The 21937-nt window shown below is 37.2% G+C and overlaps 2 protein-coding genes across 6 annotated transcripts; both read left to right on the plus strand.

The window, feature by feature from the left end:
- The first annotated feature begins 266 nt into the window (after nt 1–266).
- Nucleotides 267–4128, plus strand: LOC112191322 (golgin subfamily A member 6-like protein 6). 5 transcript variants are annotated; one of them, XM_040516808.1, is made up of 5 exons: nt 267–1305; nt 1336–1735; nt 2480–3046; nt 3196–3368; nt 3476–4128. In XM_040516808.1, exons 1-5 carry the CDS (start codon nt 394–396, stop codon nt 3761–3763), a joined length of 2340 nt encoding a protein of 779 aa, XP_040372742.1. In that variant the 5' UTR covers nt 267–393; the 3' UTR covers nt 3764–4128. The 5 variants fall into 5 exon arrangements, with proteins under 5 accessions (XP_040372742.1, XP_024186403.1, XP_040372741.1 ...); XM_024330635.2 differs by having other exon boundaries at nt 267–1011; nt 1117–1735; XM_040516807.1 differs by having other exon boundaries at nt 267–1735.
- A 632-nt stretch (nt 4129–4760) lies between these two features.
- Nucleotides 4761–8909, plus strand: LOC112194453 (FRIGIDA-like protein 4a). The gene is made up of 5 exons (XM_024334691.2): nt 4761–4936; nt 5306–6467; nt 7371–7937; nt 8061–8233; nt 8336–8909. The coding sequence occupies exons 2-5, from the start codon at nt 5378–5380 to the stop codon at nt 8552–8554; spliced, it is 2049 nt and encodes a 682-aa protein (XP_024190459.1). The 5' UTR covers nt 4761–4936; nt 5306–5377; the 3' UTR covers nt 8555–8909.
- The last annotated feature ends 13028 nt before the right edge of the window (nt 8910–21937 follow it).

A 21937-nucleotide genomic window follows, 5' to 3' on the forward strand; every position in this document is an offset into this window, starting at 1 on the left:
CAATTGAGGAGCTTGTATGTCATATTCGTGGTAATGGTAATAGTGATCTTTTGTAACGTTGAAAGAGATCAACAGGAAGTCACTAGTACCACGTACCGTTGTGTTAAACCCTACAAAACCTTTTCCTGGTCCAACATGGTAAACCTATCTTCAAGCCAAACATTTCAGCATAACCAAAAAAAAAAAAAAACAGAGAGTTGAAAAAATTGTACAGGTGTCCTTTGGAGAAAGGCTTTTGTTTCTATTTACGTGACCAACCTAAACTATACACACTTCACTACTTCAGGGACCTCACTCAGAAATTGGAGAAAGCTTTCTCCTTTCTTCCTTTGTAGAATTAGGGTTTCCAAAGCTTTCTCCTTTAGAATTGGGGTTTGCAGAGAAGGAACAAAAATGGAAGAGATGATCTCGGATTTGAAAGAATCGGAGGTAGACCAAATTGCTCTGGCCGAAGCATTCGAGAGTTTGCTAGCCCGCTGCAAGCAAATTGGGGACCAGTTCATCTTGACCCGGAGCACAATCTCGACCCGGTTTAAGGAGCTCCAGACCCGCGAGGAGGAAATTGGGCGCCGGGAGAAGCTTCTGGAAGAGAAAGAGTCCGGCTTTAAGTCGAAGGAGGAGGAGTTGGATGCAATTGAGGAGGGCATTACAGAGAAGCTACTGGAGTTTGAAGAAGGTAAGACCCAATTGGAAAGACTTAATTTTTCGATTGATGATAAAGAGAGGAGGGTTTTGGAAGTTGAGGAATTGATTAGGGTAAAAGAGAGGGAGTGTGATTTGATCGAAAATCGTATCGAAAAGGGTACCAATATGATGATTAGGATTGAGGAGAGTATTAAAGAAATGGATTTGAAGGTGAAAGGTTTTGACTTGCATAAGAAAGAAATGGAGGATTGGAGCAGTAAGCTTGAATTGAAAGAGAAGGAACTAGAGAGGTTGTTTGAGAAGCTTAGATTGAAAGAGGCGTTATTAGAACCAAATGTTGTAGAGCTTCATGTTCTTGCTAACAGCGTCGAAGAGTGCCTCAATGAAGCTCAAAGGAGGGAGAGGGAAGTTGAATTGAAAGGGAGACGAGTTGAATCAAGGGTTAAGGAAGTAGAGTTGGCTGAGATGAGGGTCGAAGAGTGCCTCAATGAAGCTCAAAGGAGGGAGAGGGAAGTTGAATTGAAAGAGAGACGAGTTGAATCAAGAGTTAAGGAAGTTGAGTTGGCTGAGATGAGGGTCAATGAGTGCCTCAATGAAGGTCAGAGGAAAGAGAGGGAAGTTGAATTGAAAGAGAGACGAGTTGAATCAAGAGTTAAGGAAGTTGAGTTGGCTGAGATGAGGGTCAATGAGTGCCTCAATGAAGCTCACAGGAAAGAGAAGGAAGTTGAATCGAAAGTTAAGGAACTTGAGTTGACTGAGATGAGGGTCAAGGAACGCCTCAATAAGGTTGAATTGAAAGAAGAGCATCTTTGTTTAATGGAGAAGTTGATGGAAGAAAACAAAAGACGTTTGGATGTACTCATGAAGACTTCAGAAGAGTTGGAAAAACACTTGGATTCACTCCAAAAGTCGGTGGAAGAGCGCGAAAGGAATTTGGATTTGGTATCTGATGAACTTAAAGGGAAAGAGAGGGAATTTCAACAGCGGGCCGAAGCGCTTGAATTGAACTGGGCGCAATTTGATTCGCCAGGGAAGATTCAGCAGTTGGAATATACACCTGGGGTTGACAATGCGGTTGTTTCTTCATCTGGTAATAATCTTTTAGGCTTCATGTTTGCTTTGGTGTCCATGTATCATATATTTCACACATAAGTTCTCTGAAATATTAATGTCTTGCCATGTAGGACCTACACTTTGAAAAAAAAGAAAAGGGATAACTGAATGCTTATAGCTGTTGCACTGTGAGTTGCATTGGATGAATTTCCTTTTGTCCCAATTCATATAGGTTAAGAAAAGATTAAGAATATGATTAAGGTGGTTCAAACTCTTGTCCTTTTGCATTCTAGAGCAGCATAGTGGAGTACTTATTCACTTCATAAAGTCTTTGCAAGCAATGATTGTTACATGGATTAATAAAGTTGTCCTTTTAGAGCAAGAGCTAGTTGATTATAAACAGTTTCCTATGTTCCTGTTATTTTATAACTATGTTTTCTGGATCTTTTTTCTAGATCTCATTAGGCTCTCAGTGGACATATCTTGTGCAGCAGTTGTGCTACTGCTTATATTCTTCTTGCGATGGCATTTCATAAGACTTCAAAATTGGTGTTTTAAGCAGTCTTCTTAAGTTCATTCATAATACCATGTGATGTTTGAAATATGCGAAACAGCCACATTAGATGTCCTTAATTTTGCTTGGTATGCTATAGTTCTTCCACCCCACAACTTCCTGCTTGATTCGATAAACAAGTAGGACAATGGTGCAAACGTCTTTTGGTAGTTGAATTCAAAATCGTTGACTCACTCACTGACCTGTGTTTCTATTGCAATTACACAGTGACCAACAACATTTCTTCCTTTGTCAAAGCGGACGAACCAGAATCTTCACTGTCTAAAAATGCAGCAAGTTTTCTTTCCTCAAATCTTCAACCAAATGCCACCAGTGATGAAGGATATGTCCCAGGGTTTCTAAATGAGAATTTAAGTGGGAATAATTTCATAGATAATGAATTGGCTGCTTCTCTTCGGTTGTTACAGGACCCAGCTAAACTCGTGTTATATAATATGCAAAAATCCCTTGATCAGTACTTAAGAAATGGATATTTTGAAGAAAGTATAATGTCAGGTAACCTTTCCATATTGAAGGAGCTAATGAGTATTTCACCACATGTTGGACCTCATCTGAAAGTAGATGCAACATATCTAGCATCCCAGTGGAAAACAAAGATGAGAGGCAATACCAAAAATTCAGTGGAGAGTTTGGCATTCTTGTTGTTTATAACTCTGTATGGATTGGTTTCTATGTTGAATGTAGATGAGATAGTAAAGCTTCTTGGGTTGATTTCTCAGAATAAAAGGGCTCTCGAATTATGTCAGACACATGCTTTTGCAGTTAAGATCGCTGGTAATTTTCTTGATTATTATCTTTCCTACTGTGTGTCTTGTTACATCTTTTGATTTCTGTAACTTTGGCAGCTGATAATATGCAATTCTCTTGAGGAACTTCTCCTATCCAGTTTGATGGACCCTACAATTTTGTTGTACACATAACAGATCTTATTCACAGTCTTATTGAAAGGAAGCAGCTGCCTGTGGCTGTTAGATGTATTTGCATGCTCAAGTTCACTGACATGCTCCCCCTAGTACCACTCCTAGAAGAGTATGTGCAGGATGCAATGGAAAGTTTCAAAGAAATTTGTGGGTTAAGGATTACTCCTGATGAAAAGGTACCCAATTAGCTATTCTTTGAAATTTCAATTCTTGCTTCTTAAATAGTTATAAGAACCATCTTTAATGTAAATATACATCTTTCAAGGCTTACTTTTGATCACAGGTCAAGATTTTTAAAAAACAAATAGCTGATGCAAGAGCTTTGGTTCAATGCCTCAAAGATTACAACCTTGGATCCGAACACCCGTCCAATGCCATTGAAATACAAATAGTTCAGCTGGAAACACTGGCGGAGAATTGGAAACTTTTGGTGCCCCCTCTTTGTCCCAGTATCATTGATCAACACAAGGATGGAAAAAGAAAGAAGCATAATACTAGCACTTCTGACCCTGAGTTCCAACCACAACAGCAGCGTAAAATGAAGATTGTCTTTCGTGGTATTGGACCCTAGTATGAAGCTACCACTGGTGGTAATTATGAAGGACCAGAGTGCATCGTAACTCTCTAGATAATTCTTAGTGCAAAGTACTGGCTATAGTTTAGCATTACCCCTAATTGTACTGATGGCATGACTTTTGTGGAATTGCTTCCCTTTTGGAGAAGCTTGTATATTTTGACCGACATTCTTGTCGAAAGCTAGGAATCGTAGAAATAGATGGAGGACACACAGTAACTGTTAGTTGGGGCGGTCTTAGCTTGTGTATGATTCCAGGTTTGGATGTTTATGTCAACTTGAGCTAGTATAGCTCTTAAGGGTCTGCACTCCCTGTACTTTCTTTGTAATATTGATATGACCAGGATTATTTTGGTGCAGAATCCCTTGCTTTTTTGTCACATCTGGTTTTTCCTACTGTTTCATTCGATTTTTTTCTTGTTTTTCTAAACAATCTGGAATGTACAATTTTCATTAGCTAGATGTTTCATACTATTGCTGGGTGTAAAATTGGGTTTAGCTACTCCATTTTTCTTAGGGATAAATGATATTCGGTGAGGATGTCGATGAGAGTAACCTGTCTGAGCAACTCTGCCATACTGAAGGAGTTTTACGACTTGCAATTTTGTTTCACATAATTTAAGCTAGCTCTTCCCACCCTAATCCAATCTTCCAAATGAGTTCCAATGCTGTAAGAGGTACAAAGTTGTACAGCTGACAATGATTTACTTTGTTTCCAGAACGCTTTCATTTGTTACTCTGTTTAGTGACCCTCCCTGAAATCCCGTCCGTCGGTTCCCGATACTCTCGATCCAACGGTCATAATCTTCCCAAAGCCATTTGAATGCTGTGTGTGTGTGTGACAGTCTATCTGGTACCCGCTAAAAACCTTGGGAACCACATTCATACTGCACAAAAAAGTAACCGTTAACCTCGCACGCTTGAGAACCTCACACGCTTCATAAGTGTTGAAGAAGAAGACCTCTCTGTCATTTAAGCTTAACCTACTTTCTCAGTATTTATCAATGCCCTTTACAAAGCCTAAAACCGTTTCTTTTCTCACTACCCAGAAACCCAAATAAGCCCTTAGCCTATTCTTCCTTGTCTGATGATCTGAAAGATCAGAGCTTTGTTGCTCAAGAACTGGGAACTTTTCATTGCTGGAATTCTGGAAAGCCCATTTTTCCAAAGGTACTATCTTTATCTCTTCAAGCACAAATAGCTCTTTTTCTATTTACTATGTTCTTAGTTCTTATGCATTTGCTTGTAAACTTTTCTGGACTACTTTTGTGGGAAAATCATTGTTCTTTATTTTTGGTGAACTAGTGTGTAGTGGGTGGTGTTAGCTTTTTGGTTTTTGTATATAAAGAAATTGCAATGTCTGTGATGCACATCAGGTGTTTATGTTTTTAGTTACTATGCATTTGCTTGTGAAGTTTGTGTACTAATTTTGTGGGAAAATCATTTGTCTTTATTCTTGTTGAACTAGTGTGTAATGGGTGGTGTTAGCTTTTTGGTGTTCTTATATAAAGAAATTGCCATGTCTGTGATAAACACCAGGTGTTTGAAGAAAGGTTTTGGGGTTGTTGAAGGGTTGAGGAGTAGGGATAGGGTTTTTAGTGGACAAACACAATGGAGGAGGTAGTCTTGGATTTGGAGGAATGGGAGTTGAAGCAGAGTAATCTCGAAAAGGCCTTTGAGAATTGTCATTCCCTCTGTAAGAAGGTTGAAGAGCACTTCAACTCAACCCGGAATTCGTTTCAGACTCAATTCCGAGAGCTCAATACCAGGGAGGAGGAAATCGGGCTCCGAGAGAAGCAGTTGCAAGAGAAGGAGTCCTATTTTGAGTCCCTGAAGGAATCCAAGGAGGAGGAGTTAGATGCAATTGAGGAGGTGATTATAGAGAAGCGAGTACAAGTTGAACAAGTTAAGACTGAGTTGGAGTGTGTTAGTTTATTGATTAAAGAAAAGAGCCAGGAGCTTGATAGTCAAGAGAAGAGGTTTTTGGAAGTTGAGAAGTTGGTTAGAGAAAATGAGAGGGAGTGTGATTTGATCCAAAACCGTATTGAAGAGGGGACGACTAATTTGAGGAGGATTGAGAAAGTTATTGGGGAAATGGATGTGAAAGTGAAAAGTTTTAGATTGCTAGAGAAATCCATGGAGGATTGGTGCCATAAGCTTGACTTGAAAAAGAAGGAACTTGAAGGATTCTCTGAGAACCTTGCATTGAAAAAAGAGTTATTGAATCAAACTATTCGAGAACTTCATTTTATTGCTAACAGGGTCAAATACTGCCTCAATGAAGTTCAAAGGAAAGAGAGGGAACTTGAACTGAAAGAGACACAAGTTGAATCAAAAGTTGAGGAGTTTAAGTTGACAGAGACGAGGGTCAACGAACGCCTCAATGAGGTTGAATTGAAACAAAAGCAGTTTTATTTGCTGGAGAAGTCAGTACAAGAAGAGAAACAACATTTGGTGGTGCTCCTAAAGAATGCCGAAGAGAGTGAAAAGCATTTGGATTCACTCCAAAAGTTGGTGGAAGAGGGCGAAAAGGACATGGATTCACTATCACATGAACTTGAGAGGGAAGTGAGGGAACTTGATCAACAGGTCAAAGACCTTGGATTGAAGCAGACACAGTTTGATTTTCTATTGAACAAGGAGCAATCAGAACATGCTCCTGGGGCTACCAACGAGGCTATTCCTTCATCTAGTAACAATGGTATGTACATGATGTTTTGCATTGGTGTCCACAAATGTTACAAATAAATTCTCTGAAATATAGGTGTTGTGTTGCCATATAGGACCGACCTTCTCTTCAGAGAACAAGAAAAAAGAAAAAAGAAAAAAGAAAAGCTGAATGCATATAGTTCTTGCATTGTAGGGTTGCACTGGCTCCATTCCTCTTCTCTCCAACTGATATAGGTCAAACAAAGATTAAGGAGATGATTAAGGTTGTTTAAAATCTTGTACTTTTCCATTTAAGAGCAGCATATATAGTACAGTAATCACTTACTTTAAGAAGTTGTTGCAAGCCGTGATTTCTATATATATATATATATATGAAATATATATATATATATATATATATTTCATAACAATTGTCCTTCTAGGACTGCATATCATAAAATGTCCTGTGTTTCTGTTAGTTACAAACTATTTTATTAAAGGGTATTAGCGATTTAATTCATCTTTTTCTAGTTCTTCTCATTACAATCAGTTCAGGCCACATATCTTGTGTTACATATGTTCTTCATTTGATACCATTCATCATAAGTCTTGATACTTGCAATTTTTTCCTATACTTCTCTAAATTGGTGTTTGAGGCAGGCTGTCTTGATTTTGCTGATAAGTACCATCTGATATTTTGGAAATATATGAAACAGCCATCTCATGTTTATCCTTAATTTTTGTTAGCATGATATGAACATTCCACCCGGCCAATCTGCACTTGAATTAATGCACAAGTAGTACATAAAGTTGTAGTTTTAGATCATTAACAATAAAATAAAATAAATGAACAAGTAGCACGATGCTGCAAATATCTTTTGATATGTTAAATTTTAATCATTCTCTCACTAAGCTGTTTACCGCCATATCTTTGTTTCTTATTGCAATTGCATAGTGACAAACTTCATTCCTTCCCTTGCCAATATGGAGGAATCAGAATCTTCACTAGCTAGAAATGCAGAAACTTTTCTTTCTTCCAATGTTCAACCACATGCCACCAGCGAGGAAAGGAATGTGCCAGGGTTTCTAGAGGATAATAAGAGTGGGAATGATTCCACACAGAATGAATTGGCTGCTTCTCTTCTGTTGGTACCAGACCCAGCTAAACTAGTGTTGAATAACATGCAAAAATCTCTTGCTAGATACTTGAGAAATGGAGATTTTGAAGAAAGTATCATGTCGAGTAACATTTTCATACTGAAGGAGCTAATGATTGTTTCGCCACTTGTTGGATCTCATCTGAAAGCAGATTCAACAACTTTAGCAGCCCAGTGGAAAGAGAAGATGAGAGGCAATACTGTAAATTCAGAGGAAAGTTTAGTATTTTTGCTGTTCATTGCTATGTATGGATTGGTTTCGATGTTAAATGTAGATGAGATTGTAAAGCTTCTTGGGTTGATTTCTCAGAATGAAAAGGCTCTAGAATTGTGTCATGCACATGGTTTTGCAGCTAAGATCACTGGTAAGTTTCTAAAATATTGTCTCTCCTAGTGTGTGGCTTGTGCTCCACTTTGACCATTATATTATTTTCTTTTTCTTGTTGATCAGTTTGGTGACCACTATAAGTTTGTATTATACTTGGCAGATTTCATTCTGATTTTGATACAAAAGAAGCATATAATTGAGGCTGTCAGATTTATTTGCACCTTCAAGTTAATTGATAAGCTACCGCCAATACCACTCTTGAAAGAATATGTGGAGGATGCAAAGAAATGTTTTGAAGTACTTTGCAGGATAAGGATTGCTCTTGATGAAAAGGTATTCAGCTCTTTTTTGGACATCCAATTCTTGCTTCTTAAATAGTTAAATGTTGGAGCATCATCAATGCATACATATATTAAAGAATACTTTTTATCTCAGGTTAAGGCTGTAGACAACCTAATAGGTTATCTAAGAGCTGTGCACCAATGCATCAAAGATTATAATCTGGAGTCCGAATTTCCGTCTACAGACATTGCAATGCAATTAGTTCGACTGGAAAAACTGAAGGAGAATTGGAGAATTTTGGCGCCATCTGTTGGTTTTAATGATAAGCAAAAAGAGCAGAGAAAAAGGAAAGAACCTGATAACAAGACTTAATTCTCCAGAGTTCCAACCAGGACAGAAATCTAAATTGTAAATGATAGTTACTTCTGGATCCTAGAATCAAGCCGCTCATGGTAACTATGAAGCAATCTCCATTTTGGAGAAGCATATATATTGACCAACTTTCATATAGAATTAAAGTTGGAAACATTTGGCATAGATGAGAAGTACTTGAAATAATGTGGAACCCTGAAACACACGTGCATTGTTATATGGGGTGCTTTCAGTCTTTATATGATTCCAGTTAGGAATATAGTTGATTATAGCACAATAATGTTTTGCAAATTGCAAGGCATTTTCTCATTCCTGCAATCCAAATTGGCATGGCCATGGTTTCTTTGATGCAGAATCCATTGATCTTTTGATACATTTGGTTGTTCATACTGTTTGTGTCCTCTGTTTTTTCAAGTTTAATCAGGTTTTCTTATGGTGCAAATTGGTTTGCCGGATTGTCCAATTCTTATTAACAGCATGCAGTCACATATTCATCTAGCTCCTCCATTTTTCTTTCTTCTCATCATATCTTAGGGGAGATCGACATGATATTCGAGCAGAGTTTTAATGAGAGTATCCGATCAAGTAACGATGACCTAATAATGAAGCTTGTTATAGTCTCACAGCATATGCAACAACTCTAGCAGAAAGCAAAGATGAGAAGCAGTCTAATATGAAACCTTGCAATGTTCTACATCCCAAAATCTATATGAACAAAAAGAAAGAAAAAATTACTGTACTTTCAACTCACAGTAAAGACTCTTTACTCTCTGGAATTAGGTGAAAAAGTTATTAAAGACCCATATCTATTTACATGATAGCGTAATGGGTATCATCACTCCCTTTCCCCAGACTACTTTTCCCTATTACTCTGTATGGTAAGATTCTCTACAAATCACATCTGTCCATTTTCCCCACTCACAATCCAGCGGCCAGGATAGAGCCATTTGAATACGGGCAAGTATATAGTACTCTTATACCCGCTGAAAATTTTTCAGAAACCATTTGAATACGGCAAGTCATACATTTGATAACAATTGTCCTTTTAGGCCTGCATGTCATAACATGTCCTGTCTTTCTATTAGTTACAAACTATTTTATTTAAGGGTATTAGCAATTAATTCATCTTTTTCTAGCTCACTACAATCAGTTCAGGCCACATATCTTGTGTTACACATGTTCTTCATTTGATACCATTCATCATAAGTCTTGATACTTTCAAATTTTGCCTGTACTTCTCTAAATTGGTGTTTGAGGCAGGCTGTCTTGAATTTGCTGATGAGTACCATACATCTGATATTTTGGTAATATGTGAAACAGCCATCTCATGTTTATCCTTAATTTTTGTTGGCATAATATGAATATTCCACCCCGCCAATCTGCACTTGAATTAATGCACAAGTAGTACATAAAGTTGTAGTTGTAGATCAATAACAATAAAAAAAAAAAAAAATGCACAAGTAGCTCAATGCTGCAAATATCTTTTGACATGTTAAATTTTAATCATTCTCTCACTAATCTGTTTACTGCATTTCTTTGTTTCTTATTGCACTTGCATAGTGACCAACATCATTCCTTCCCTTGCCAATATGGAGGAGCTAGAATTAATCTTCACTAGCTAGAAATGCAGAAATTTTTCTTTCTTCCAATAATCTTGAACCACATGCCACCAGCGAGGAAAGGAATGTGCCAGGATTTCTAGAGGATAATAAGAGTGGGAATGATTCCACGTACACAGAATGAATTGGCTGCTTCTCTTCTGTTGGTAACAGACCCAGCCAAACTAGTGTTGAATAACATGCAAAAATCTCTTGATAGGATACTTAAGAAATGGAGATTTTGAAAAACGTATCATGTAGAGTAACATTTTCATATTGAAAGAGCTAATGATCATTGTTTCGCCACTTGTTGGATCTCATCTGAAAGCAGATTAATTCAACAACTTTAGCAGCCCAGTGGAAAGAGAAGATGAGAAGCAGTACGTAGAGTAAATTCAGAGGAAAGTTTAGTATTTTTGGTGTTCACTGGTCTCGGAGGATGGTGTTAACCGAGCACTACAGTTTACACCCACTGATGGCGATACCTCCACATTCACGGCTGGCGGCTCTACCACACGCACAACCGATATCGCTGTAGCTCTTGAACTCGCTAAGCGAGACGTTTTATAATTCAAGGAGCAGCTGGCTGCACGAGAACACGCAGCCATGATAGATTTTCCCTTCCCTTCTGTTTTGCATTGTCAATATTCCTGATATTGTTAGATTTTTCAATTTCATGGGTTTTCACTAGTTCTATACTTCTATAAAAACGACAGGGATGTAATCTCGCTGTTACCGGTAGATCTGCCCTTGGTTCATCTGTCGGGCTTTTGGTGGTCAAGAGAGGATCGCTTTTGCACTGTTTGTTGAGAATATGATGCCTGAAAACGTCGTCCAGAGGATTGAGAAGAATAAGAAAGCGCTGTTGGATGCACGAAAAATTTAGTTTAAGGCGATGTACGTGATGACCTGAACCACATGAATGCGTTTCATGGATGTCAGGCTGTTGTGTTAAATTTCGTTGCATTTTGTCTGTGTTAAGTTTCATCATGAATGCGTTTCATGGATTGACGGCTGTTGTGTTAAATTTCGTTGCATTTTGTCTGTGTTAAGTTTCATGGATGTTTAATCAAGTACTACTCTGTCTCTTTTGTGTACTGACAATGTTCTTACTTACTGTAATAACTACAATGACGGCCACTGAATTTAAGGAAGACTTGATGGTAAGCTATGTCGTTATAATTTTAACCTCACATAAATTTCAGTACCTTGCTAATCTAATTGCTGTAATAACTAAGATAATGTTCGTTGGCAAAGGTGCTCTGTACAGTGTTTTATTTTTATTTTTAATTATTGTTATGTCTAAACTATTTTCATTTCCATATGTTGTAGAACTCTTTTGGGCTTCTAAATAAACTAAAAATTAAATTAAAGATCAACAATCACGTATCACGTGAAAGTTGGTTATGTCTCGCACGACTCGACAAAAAGTTATATTCCTACAACACATGTGATATTACATATTCATAAATTGCTTATCGATATCCTCAACGACTGCAAATAAATTGCTTCAATTCTTGTTGCTCCCCCTCAGATGGTATATTTTCTGTCAAAATCGCCAACTTGGTTGTAGAATGATAATATTAGAAACCATGACCAACTGACTTATTGAACAAACTGTGAACTCCTTCTAAGATTAACATTTTCAGCTGGATTCTCCTTAGTTGTTAGGGATAGGTTAAAAACTAGAGACGGAATAGCTAGATTTGGTAAGATCAAGCCAGAAATGACTTTATTTTTAGAAATTAATCTCTCTTTCTGGCAATCAAGTGACCTGGCCGATTCGCAGTAACTCAAACAAGAAATGGAGATTCTCTTTGAGATTTAATAAATCTTTCTTCTCTATTTTACATATGTTGTGTGTTTTAAGTTCTTTGTAAAATCTCATAAACCAAATTACTAAATAGACATCCCCCATATTTCTCTTTAGAAAATAATTACATAAACAAATCAGAAAACTAATCGGCAGGTCGCAATTGAAATCATATGAGGATAGTACTTGGCTGACCAGGTGTGGTTAGCACCTCCTGACTAGGTTTTGGGATGTCCCTATAAGAAATTTACACGTGTCCCTTATTCCCTTTCTACGTACTTTTATCTTTTTATCATCAAGCATGTAGAAAAAGAAATCTAAAGCACAGATCTAGCCTTCAACATGCCACATTTTCACCTAATGACTTCCTGTCTAAACGGTTACTTTCAGGGCGGAATCACTGCTGTTCTAAGCTTTAGAATACTAATATTTAGCTTGGTAAGATAAACAGATAAATTGCATAAACTAAAAACAAAAAAATATTGAGACAGTGTACTGGGCTCATACAGAATTTATTTATGTAAACATGAATACAGATTAAAAACCCAGAGCCTCACTCTTGGGTAAACAGCTAAAAAAACTGTTTTAGCTACTCATAACTGAATTCATAAAAACTTACTTGGACTATAAGCACACTCCACACTGGAGCAAGAAAAGTGCACACTGCTATTACTTAGCTCTCTTTCTCTTTGAGAGAATATGATTATGCTCAAATTTCTGCTCTAGACTCAATATGAAACGTTTTGTATGGAGGAATTTTTCTGATGCCTTACAACTGAAACTTAAAGCTTCTTATATAGAGAGCGGACTCCAAACTAGAATTCAAAACATAAAAATGTACAGAACAACTCCGTGACTGCTTTCGTGAGTGCTCCTGATGATGGAGGTCGATTGGCTAAAACCAGATTCCTTTTGGTGAAATGTTTTTCACCTGCTTTCTTTTTGAAAAGAGAAAACAGCTTTTGGAAAAGTCCAAAGTTGCTTTTGGTGCTTTCTACACCTGCTGCTTCACATGTTCTCGTCCGTTTCTGAGTTGTGGCCGAGGACAAATGAGTTGCTATCCATCCTGGCCATTCTGGCAGTAGTTGCATTTTCCTCGACATTTGTATCTACATACATCTTATAGTGGTTGTCATTTTCAAGCTTTTCAACCCACTGTAAGCATGCCATTGTCGAGTCTATCTCTTTTCTTGTGAGAGATACGAAGAGGTCACTGCTGATTGCTTCAGGATGATCATAAGCAATGATTATTGTTTTTTCTCCTGCTGCCGGGAAAGTATTTCTTGTATCTTCTTGGATGATCTTCTTGATGTATTCGAGAGACATGGCCTTCATCCATGGAATACTTGAATTTGGCTGGCCATTGTATCCAACACAGGCGGGCTGAAGATATCTTTTTTGAATAATTCTCACATAATGATAAGGAGAAATGTATTCAACTTCACCGTTTGTTCTATGAATCCATTCTGGTGGAGTAGATCTGAACTTCAGTTTTAGAGTACAGTCATTTTTTCTGGCATTTTTGACCGTGCTGACGATGATAGGGGGTAGGCCTTTGAGATCATCATTTGTTTTGGTCCATAGATTATGGACAAAACCATTTTCAACAAGCCAAAGCTTGTGTTATTGAGGATGTTTACTCTGAACATTAACTCCTTATCTTCCAACATAAAGTCCTGCAACAATGAAGAGGGTTGGAGGAATACAGTCTTCAGAATTATGGCTTCCAATCAGATTATGGAATTCAAACCAATCTGATTCTTTTAGTGCTATGATAGGAACTTTAGCACTTTCTGGATGTTCAAGATAGTGAATTTTTTCACTTCTAACAGCACTCTGCTGTACATGAACTTCTTCATGCTATGGTCTAGCATTTTCATGGAGTTCTTCAGCTAATGGGAACAGAGCTGGGAACATAATACCACTTTTTCTTTCTTGAAAGGCAAATAAGAGGTTATCCAGGCTGGTGTTAAGCTAGCCTCCTGCCAGTTCTGAACACAGGATCAGCAAAGGTTCTTAATTCATAATTAAAAACATTTATAACTCCAGTTGGAGTTGGTTTGCTTTTTGGCAAAGCAACAGCCATCAACGGTCTTGATGAGCGTTTACCGTCTGCCATTTGAGACGGGCTAGCCAATCATTTACCCTGGGATTGATCAGTTGTGGCTAGTCCTTTTGGACTTAGCAGGAACCTTTTGAGGATTTTTTCTTTAGGATCCTCAGCAGTTTCATGTTTTTTCCCAGTTGATGGCTGTTGAGAAAAACTCAATACAACTATAGAACTAGTAGAAATACTAGAAAAAATTTCAGAAGAATGTAAACCATTCATACCTCAGGAACAAGCTCAAGAAAATGAGTTTCAACAATCGAAAGTCGTCTCAATTAGTAGATACAGCAACTACATAGAGATTGGACTCAAATTCCCTGATCACAAAAAATATCATCTACATGCATTTGTAGATAATGGATCAGGATTTATAGTTGCAAAGAGATTTGCAATTCCGGAAAAACTTTGGAAAGAGGCTAAGAAAAGAATAGTTACTGGTGTCCAGTTCGATGGAAGCCACCTAACCATGAGCAAGGTAGCTAGAAATGTTCATATCACCATTGGTGGAGGAACATTTGTCATCAACACTCTTTGGCAATCTGAAGGCCAACGATAGATAGTACTTTTTGGCTACTCCAGTGAGAGTAGTTTTATAGTATACCTAAAGATCTGGTGCTTCAAATTTCCCAAGGGTAAGAGCAGAGGCCATCATCAGGCTATCTACCCATTGGTCAATGACTTTTATTTTATCTAGCGCATTGTCTAGATTTAGCCAGGTGTCGTAGTTCGTGATTGGAACTCTAGGTATGTTGTCCTCTGGGACAAATCTTTGAGAGTTTCTCTCTTCTTTTTTGCCCGTGGGGGCTTTCTGTACAAGGAGTTTTATTTTTCCCTTTTCTCTAATGATGAAAGTTTTGGAGCTATCTCCTTCTTCCATCTCAATATCTTGATAAGGAAGGACTTTTCTTACCTTTCCTGTATTGAAAATTTTCATTTTTTCGATTATTTTTTCTAATCATTCAGGATTTTTGCAGGACTCTGCTTCATCATAGAGATCATAGAGCTTTTGTGCTCTAAGTATATTTACTGGTCTGTTCAGATCAGTTTCTAATTCTTCTTCAGTGATGGGCTCTATTGGTTATTCAATAGAGAATCTGGTACCACTAACACTAGCTTCTCTAGTGCTGTAGCTTCTTCTAAAAAGTTTTTTGTTTATCCTGGTATTTTCAGGACAGACGTCACTTTTTCTGTGATCATCAAATTTTAGACTGATATCTCCAGTCTTTCTGCTTTCATATATTGCCGCTTTGGCATTTTTTTGCTGGTTTTTTTGGACCACAAAGTTTCCATTCAATAGGAAAAGTTACTTCATTCCAAATAACCTTGTGAATTTGTTGTGAATGATTCTTCTGGCTGGTGAGGAACCCAGTAGTAAGACCTGAGATGTTTGATATCCTTGTCTTAGGTTCTACTGTGGTACTCATTAATTTATAGTATATTCTGTATACTATAGCCAGTTCTTGCATATCTTTTTTCATTGATATGCCATCTGTCTTGACTCTCAGTCTTAGACAGTGAACTGCATCTTTCAAGCTGGTTGAGAAATTTGGAAAGCAGTTGAAACATGTCACTTGATTGCATAAAGATGCTTCAAGTGTTCCCAACAGACTAGCTTGAAAATCTGTTAGTCTATTGTCTTATAAGACACAGAGAACTGAACAGTTTATACCTTCTCGGGCAAGAAGTTTTATGCCTACTTGGACTGCTCCAATATGCATAAATTGGTAATTTTTTGTTCTTGCTCTTGCCACTTCATCAGGAGTGATCATCAAGAGATCTGTTTCTCCTATTGTGGAAGGGGTTGTGAATTCCAACAATTTGAAATGATGGTTGTCCATCAGTTCAAACTTTCCCCTTTTGTAGATTTGTTTAAAAGATAGTTTAGGAATCGAGGAGTTTTTCACCTCATGTTCAATTTCATTGTATTCAAATTCATCAAAATTTAGGAGTTGTACTTCTTTCTTTTTCCCCAAGATGCTCATCATTTTGACATCTCTCGTTTCTTTCGGGTTTTCGTACCGAATACTAGTATAACTAGTAGATGGTTCCAGAAAAATCATGTTTGGAACAGGATTCTTATCTAGCCTTTCTAATGGTTTAAATCCATTAGCTTTCTTTGTTTTTACTGTAGGCACTTTCTTGTCCTTCAGTATATTTTTCATAGAATCCAGCGTTTTTTGCTATTCATTGATTTTTCTACTAACACTTATTAGCTTTTCTCCTTCCGTTTTTGGAAGTTCTTTGATATAATCTATTTTTTGCTCCAATTTTTCTAATTGAGCGATTATATCTGGTACTTTATCTAGATGATCTCGATATCTAGATATTTCTTGTAACAAGTTCTGATGTTTCTCATCAGAGGATATAAGTAGAGAATTCAACTTCTCTAATATTAATTCAGACATTATCCCCATTGGGGATTCCCCTTTTGATCTCTTTACAAGCTCTGATACTAGTGATTTGCGGATCTAACCAATGCTCAAATAATCAAGAGGTTTTTGTTCCTTTTTAAGAAAATATAAGAGATTTTCAATATTCTGCTCGACTTTATAGATTCTCGTTTGAATTCTACAAATGATATCCCAGTAGTCGGGAGTTTCTCTTTTAAGACTTTTTCTATAGTCTTTCAATTTTCTCAACTTTTCTTTTTCTTTTTTAAATTCTTTGCTAGTAATATTACAGATAGCAATTAACTCAAGTCTATCAATGATCGGAATTTTAAATAGTGAAAACTTAACTGTACGTTTACCTTTGAGTATAGATGATAGATTTATAATTGAACCATGCTATAATAAACAAACTCAATATGGGCCCACTATGTTTCCCAGATAAATGTAAATAAGGTAGTTCTGCAGTAGATCATAGAACGTTTTGGGTAAAGGAAGAGACAAAAGAGGGTGCCAGACAAAAGGTGCCCTACTTGTCAAGTCTTGGTAGGTTATTAGAGAATCATGGGCAGCCCATGCTGACCAGGGCTGGTTAGCGAAGTCTTTTCCCATAAACAAATCAGAAAACTAAACCCTCCATCGTGGACGACATTAATACAGTAAAAAACAAACAATAATAAAGAAAAGAAAAGAAAGTGGCAAAACGGTGCGCAGTGTGGTAGTATAAAATTCATCTCCCTATCCTTTCTGGTCTCGTTAGGGTTTCTACTAGAAACAAATCCCCTTGGTTCTTTCTTTGGTATCCAGAGTTTGAAATCGAAAATCAACTTCGACGATGACCAAGAGGCTTGGGGCTTCAGGATCCTCATCCTCGAAGAAGCCAAGGTTACTTCGCTACAATTTGGATAGGGCATTGAATCTCGCTGCCGGCATCTTTCAAAACCAAGAAGTTCAGCTCCAGGAGCACATGGAAGAAGTGACTGTCGAAGACCTGCCAGAACAGGACGTGCAGGATCCTCCACCACCTCTTCCACCTCCGGCATTGCCGCTGGACCTCGGACTCGCCGACAAGGTCGATCCCTATGTCAAACAGCGAGAGGGTGAGTTTCACTTCTCACCCTACGTTTCTATTTTTAATTGTTTATTTGTTTTGGTTTTGGTTTGGAAATTCTGGAGTTGAAATTTAAGGGTTTTCCGTTCTTGGAAAGAACTGATATTAGAAAGCAGTTTTAATTGTTTATTTGTTTTGGTTTTGGTTTTGGTTTGGAAATTCTGGAGTTGAAATTTAAGGGTTTTCCGTTCTTGGAAAGAACCCATATTAGAAAGCACTTTACTGGGTTTCTCGGTCGGGCAGGTTATTGTGTTGTTCTATTCAAGGTTTTAAATATCTGCGATATTTCCGATATCTCCTTTTTTCAACGGACCAATATATCTAGGGGGTAAATATCTTATCTTTTACCGTTTCTGCGAAATTTCTCCGACATCGTCAAATATTCCCGATATATTAGATATTTGTGATATATCTCCGATAAAGTGAAGAAATATCTATAAAATTTGAGGTAAAAATTAAAAAAAACTCAGTAATTCTCTAAATGAAAATATGTGTGAAGAGAGATCTCCTAAAAACAAATCTAAGTGAGGAGAAATCCCCTCAAGGTGAATCTAGGTGAGTAGAAAATCCCCTCAAGGCGAATCGAGGTGAGGAAAAAATCCCCTCAAGGTGAATCTAGGTGAGGAGAAATACCCTCAAAGCGATTTTGGGTGAGGACAAATTTTCATTATCAACCTGATGTTGGTTATAGCACATGTTTCACAAACTCTCTGTCAACAATTGTCGAACAATTTAACATAAATGGAGAAATTGCGAATACGTTTGTGGATGAGGTAACTTATGGATGACAACCTTAAAAAAGTTTGGGATTATAAATGACCAATTTTCAAATGGTTAATGCAGATTGTATGCTTTAGAGATGCAAATGAATCATTTGGGTCAACCATAGTAAGAAAAACAAGAGAAACAAGAAAAAACAGGTTTGTGGTATATGTATACATTAAAACACACACACACACACACACACACACACACACACACACATATAATTTCTTTAATAGAAAATGTTGATCTACTATAGCAGTACGTAACTCATTGTAGTAGATTTACAGCTGATTGCATTGGTGGGCACAATGTGGGTATTCTGCACCAAACATGCAGAAAATTGCAATGCGTATTTTGGCACAAACGGCTTCTTTTTATGCGTGTGAGAGAAATTGGAGTTCATTTGCTATTATTCATAGCAATCAAATGAACTGTTTGGCATATCAGAAGTTGGAAAAGCTTGTATACTGCTACTTTAACATGAAGCTGGGGCTGCGAGAAAAACAGGCAAAGAATAATGTGGTCAATGAAAACAACTATATAGATCTACTTCATGTTGCAAGCGAGCCACTTGATAATGGCATTGATCCGCTTCATGATTGGATTATGCCTGCACACCTCAATGATGAAGCTAGAAGACCTCTTCCACAAATTGTAGAAACTGCAACTAATGCTGGTAACAATGGTATGTACATGATGTTTTGCATTGGTGCATGTCCACAAATGTTACAAATAAATTCTCTGAAATATAGGTGTTGTGTTGCCGTATAGGACCGACCTTCTCTTCAGAGAACAAGAAAAAAAAAAAAAAAACTGAATGCATATATTCTTGCATTGTAGGGCTGTACTGGCTTCATTCCCTCTTCTCTCCAACTCATATAGGTTAAACCAAGATTAAGGAGACGTAAGGTTGTTCAAAATCTTGTATTTTTCCACTTAAGATAGAGCAGGATAGTACGGTCATTAATCACTTACTTTAAGAAGTTGTTGCAATCATACATTTGATAACAATTGTCCTTTTAGGCCTGCATGTCATAACATGTCCTGTGTTTCTATTAGTTACAAACTATTTAATTTAAGGGTATTAGCAATTAATTCATCTTTTTCTAGTTCTTCTCACTACAATCAGTTCAGGCCACAAGAAGTTGTAGTTGTAGATCATTAACAATAAAATAAAATAAAAAAATGCACAAGTAGCATAATGCTGCAAATATCTTTTGATATGTTAAATTTTAATCATTCTTTCACTAGATGTTTACTGCATTTCTTTGTTTCTTATTGCACTTGCATAGTGACCAACATCATTCCTTCCCTTGCCAATATGGAGGAGCCAGAATCTTCACTAGCTAGAAATGCAGAAATTTTTCTTTCTTCCAATAATCTTCAACCACAAGCTACCAGAGAGGAAATTAAGGAATGTGCCGGGGTTGCTTTAGGGGATAAATGGATAATAAGAGTGGGAATGATTCCACACAGAATGAATTGGCTGCTTCTCTGCTTCAGTTGGTACCAGACTCAGCTAAACTAGTGTTGAATAACATGCAAAAATCTCTTGCTAGATACTTGAGATCGAAATGGAGATTTTGAAGAAAGTATCATGTCGAGTAACATTTTCATATTGAAGGAGCTAATGATTGTTTAGCCACTTGTTGGATCTCATAATTTGAAAATTCTGAACTATGTTCAGGGTCAGTTTTCAAGCGAGGGTAAACTGATCACTACCATGAGAGCATTCCCAACCAATAAGGCTTCAGAAGATTCTATTGCAAGGGCTAAGAAGCTTGTTGAACTCTTGTTTCTAACCCGTCTTCCCGTCCCTGTGGTAAAAATGACATATCCTTCTTCATTGTTTTTATCTTGCCTATGCCATAACTTTTAATATCTTCATATCTCAAGTGATACCTTGGGTTTGATTTATTCTATTTCTACCTTTGATTGAGATATCATGTCATGTGCTCTGCGTTTTCTTTCAACTTTTAAAGCTCCAACTATTTCAACTTGGCTTTCTATTATGAGTCAGGCAGTACAAGTAGCAATCCATGACAGGCCCTGTAAAGTCATAAAGCTCGGGTACTCGAATGGTGGGCTTCGCGCCCGATTTAAGATCGACAAGGTTGGTTATTTCACTTTTGGACACCGGTATCTCTTATTTGTTTTCTCTTCTTGCCTGTCTTTATTTTCCAGCATCTTTTCTCTACTTTGATGATACTAGAAGGATCAGAGTTGGTTAGGGTTTTACCTTGAACAGGAGTTGATTAATGGGGGGGGGGGGGGGGGGGGGGGGGATTGTCCTTGTGCTAATTTCAGTCTATTACTGGTATATATTTTCAGCATTTTCCTGTCATTGTTTTTGATCTCTACCATTTTGGTGCAGGAGAAATTTGACAAACGTGCGAAGCGTTTTAAGAACCACATGAAGGTGCATGAAGTTTACTGATCTCTGCTCTGAGAAAAACACCTTTAGTATTTGTATCGGTTCTATAGCATCACTTCCTGTTAGTTTTAGGTTAACATATGTTTCAATTCCTTTCTGCTCCCTATACTTCTAACTTTGAACTGTATAACTCAAATGCAGAAAATCGCAGACCTGACAAAAACTAATCTCTACCTCAGCTTAAGTATCACTCTTCCCTTCCCTTCTGTTTTGCATTGTCAATATTTCTGATATTGTTAGATTTTTCAATTTCATTGGTTTTCACTAGTTCTATAAAAACGACAGGGATGTAATCTCGCTGTTACCGGTAGATCTGCCCTTGGTTCATCTGTCGGGCTTTTGGTGGTCAAGAGGATCGCTTTTGCACTGTTTGTTGAGAATATGATGCCTGAAAACGTCGTCCAGAGGATTGAGAAGAATAAGAAAGCGCTGTTGGATGCACGAAAAATTTAGTTTAAGGCGATGTGATGACCTGAACCACATGAATGCATGGAAGAATATATGCGTTTCATGGATTGACGGCTGTTGTGTTAAATTTCATTGCATTTTGTCTGTGTTAAGTTTCATGCATGGATGTTTAATCAAGTACTACCTCTGTCTCTTTTGTGTACTGACAATGTTCTTACTTATTGTAATAACTACAATGACGGCCACTGAATTTAAGTAAGACTTGATGGTGAGCTATATATGTCGTTATAATTTTAACCTCACATATATTTCAGTGCCTTGCTAATCTAATTGCATGTAATAACTAAGATAATGTTCGTTGGCAAAGCTGCTCCAACAGATCATCAACAAAGGTGCTCTGTACAGGGTTTATTTTATTTTAATTTTAATTATTGTTATGCCTAAACTATTTTCATTTCCATATGTTGTATGACTCTTTTGGGCTTCTAAATAAACTAAAAATCAAATTAAAGATCAACAATCACGTGAAAGTTGGTTATGTCTCGACAAAAAGTTATTTTCCTACAACATGCATGTGATATTACATATTCATAAAGATTTGGACATCCCATATTTATCGATATCCTCAACACCTTTAAATAAATTGCTTCAATTCTTGTTGTACCCCCTTAGATGGTATATTTTCTGTCAAAATCGGCAACTTGGTTGCAGAATGAAAATATTAGAAACCATGACCAACTAATTTATTGAACAAACTGTG

Source organism: Rosa chinensis, chromosome 3, assembly GCF_002994745.2.
Source record: "Rosa chinensis cultivar Old Blush chromosome 3, RchiOBHm-V2, whole genome shotgun sequence".
Lineage (NCBI taxonomy): Eukaryota > Viridiplantae > Streptophyta > Magnoliopsida > Rosales > Rosaceae > Rosa > Rosa chinensis.

What these genes read in the sequence shown, in the direction of transcription:
- LOC112191322 (XM_040516807.1), top strand. Translation starts at nt 394, where the DNA reads ATGGAAGAGATGATCTCGGATTTGAAAGAATCGGAGGTAGACCAAATT. An exon ending in TTTTGCAGTTAAGATCGCTG is followed by an intron (nt 3,047 to 3,195) that starts GTAATTTTCTTG and finishes TACACATAACAG; the next exon opens with ATCTTATTCACAGTCTTATT. An exon ending in GGATTACTCCTGATGAAAAG is followed by an intron (nt 3,369 to 3,475) that starts GTACCCAATTAG and finishes TTTTGATCACAG; the next exon opens with GTCAAGATTTTTAAAAAACA.
- LOC112194453 (XM_024334691.2), top strand. Translation starts at nt 5,378, where the DNA reads ATGGAGGAGGTAGTCTTGGATTTGGAGGAATGGGAGTTGAAGCAGAGT. An exon ending in TTTTGCAGCTAAGATCACTG is followed by an intron (nt 7,938 to 8,060) that starts GTAAGTTTCTAA and finishes TATACTTGGCAG; the next exon opens with ATTTCATTCTGATTTTGATA. An exon ending in GGATTGCTCTTGATGAAAAG is followed by an intron (nt 8,234 to 8,335) that starts GTATTCAGCTCT and finishes TTTTTATCTCAG; the next exon opens with GTTAAGGCTGTAGACAACCT.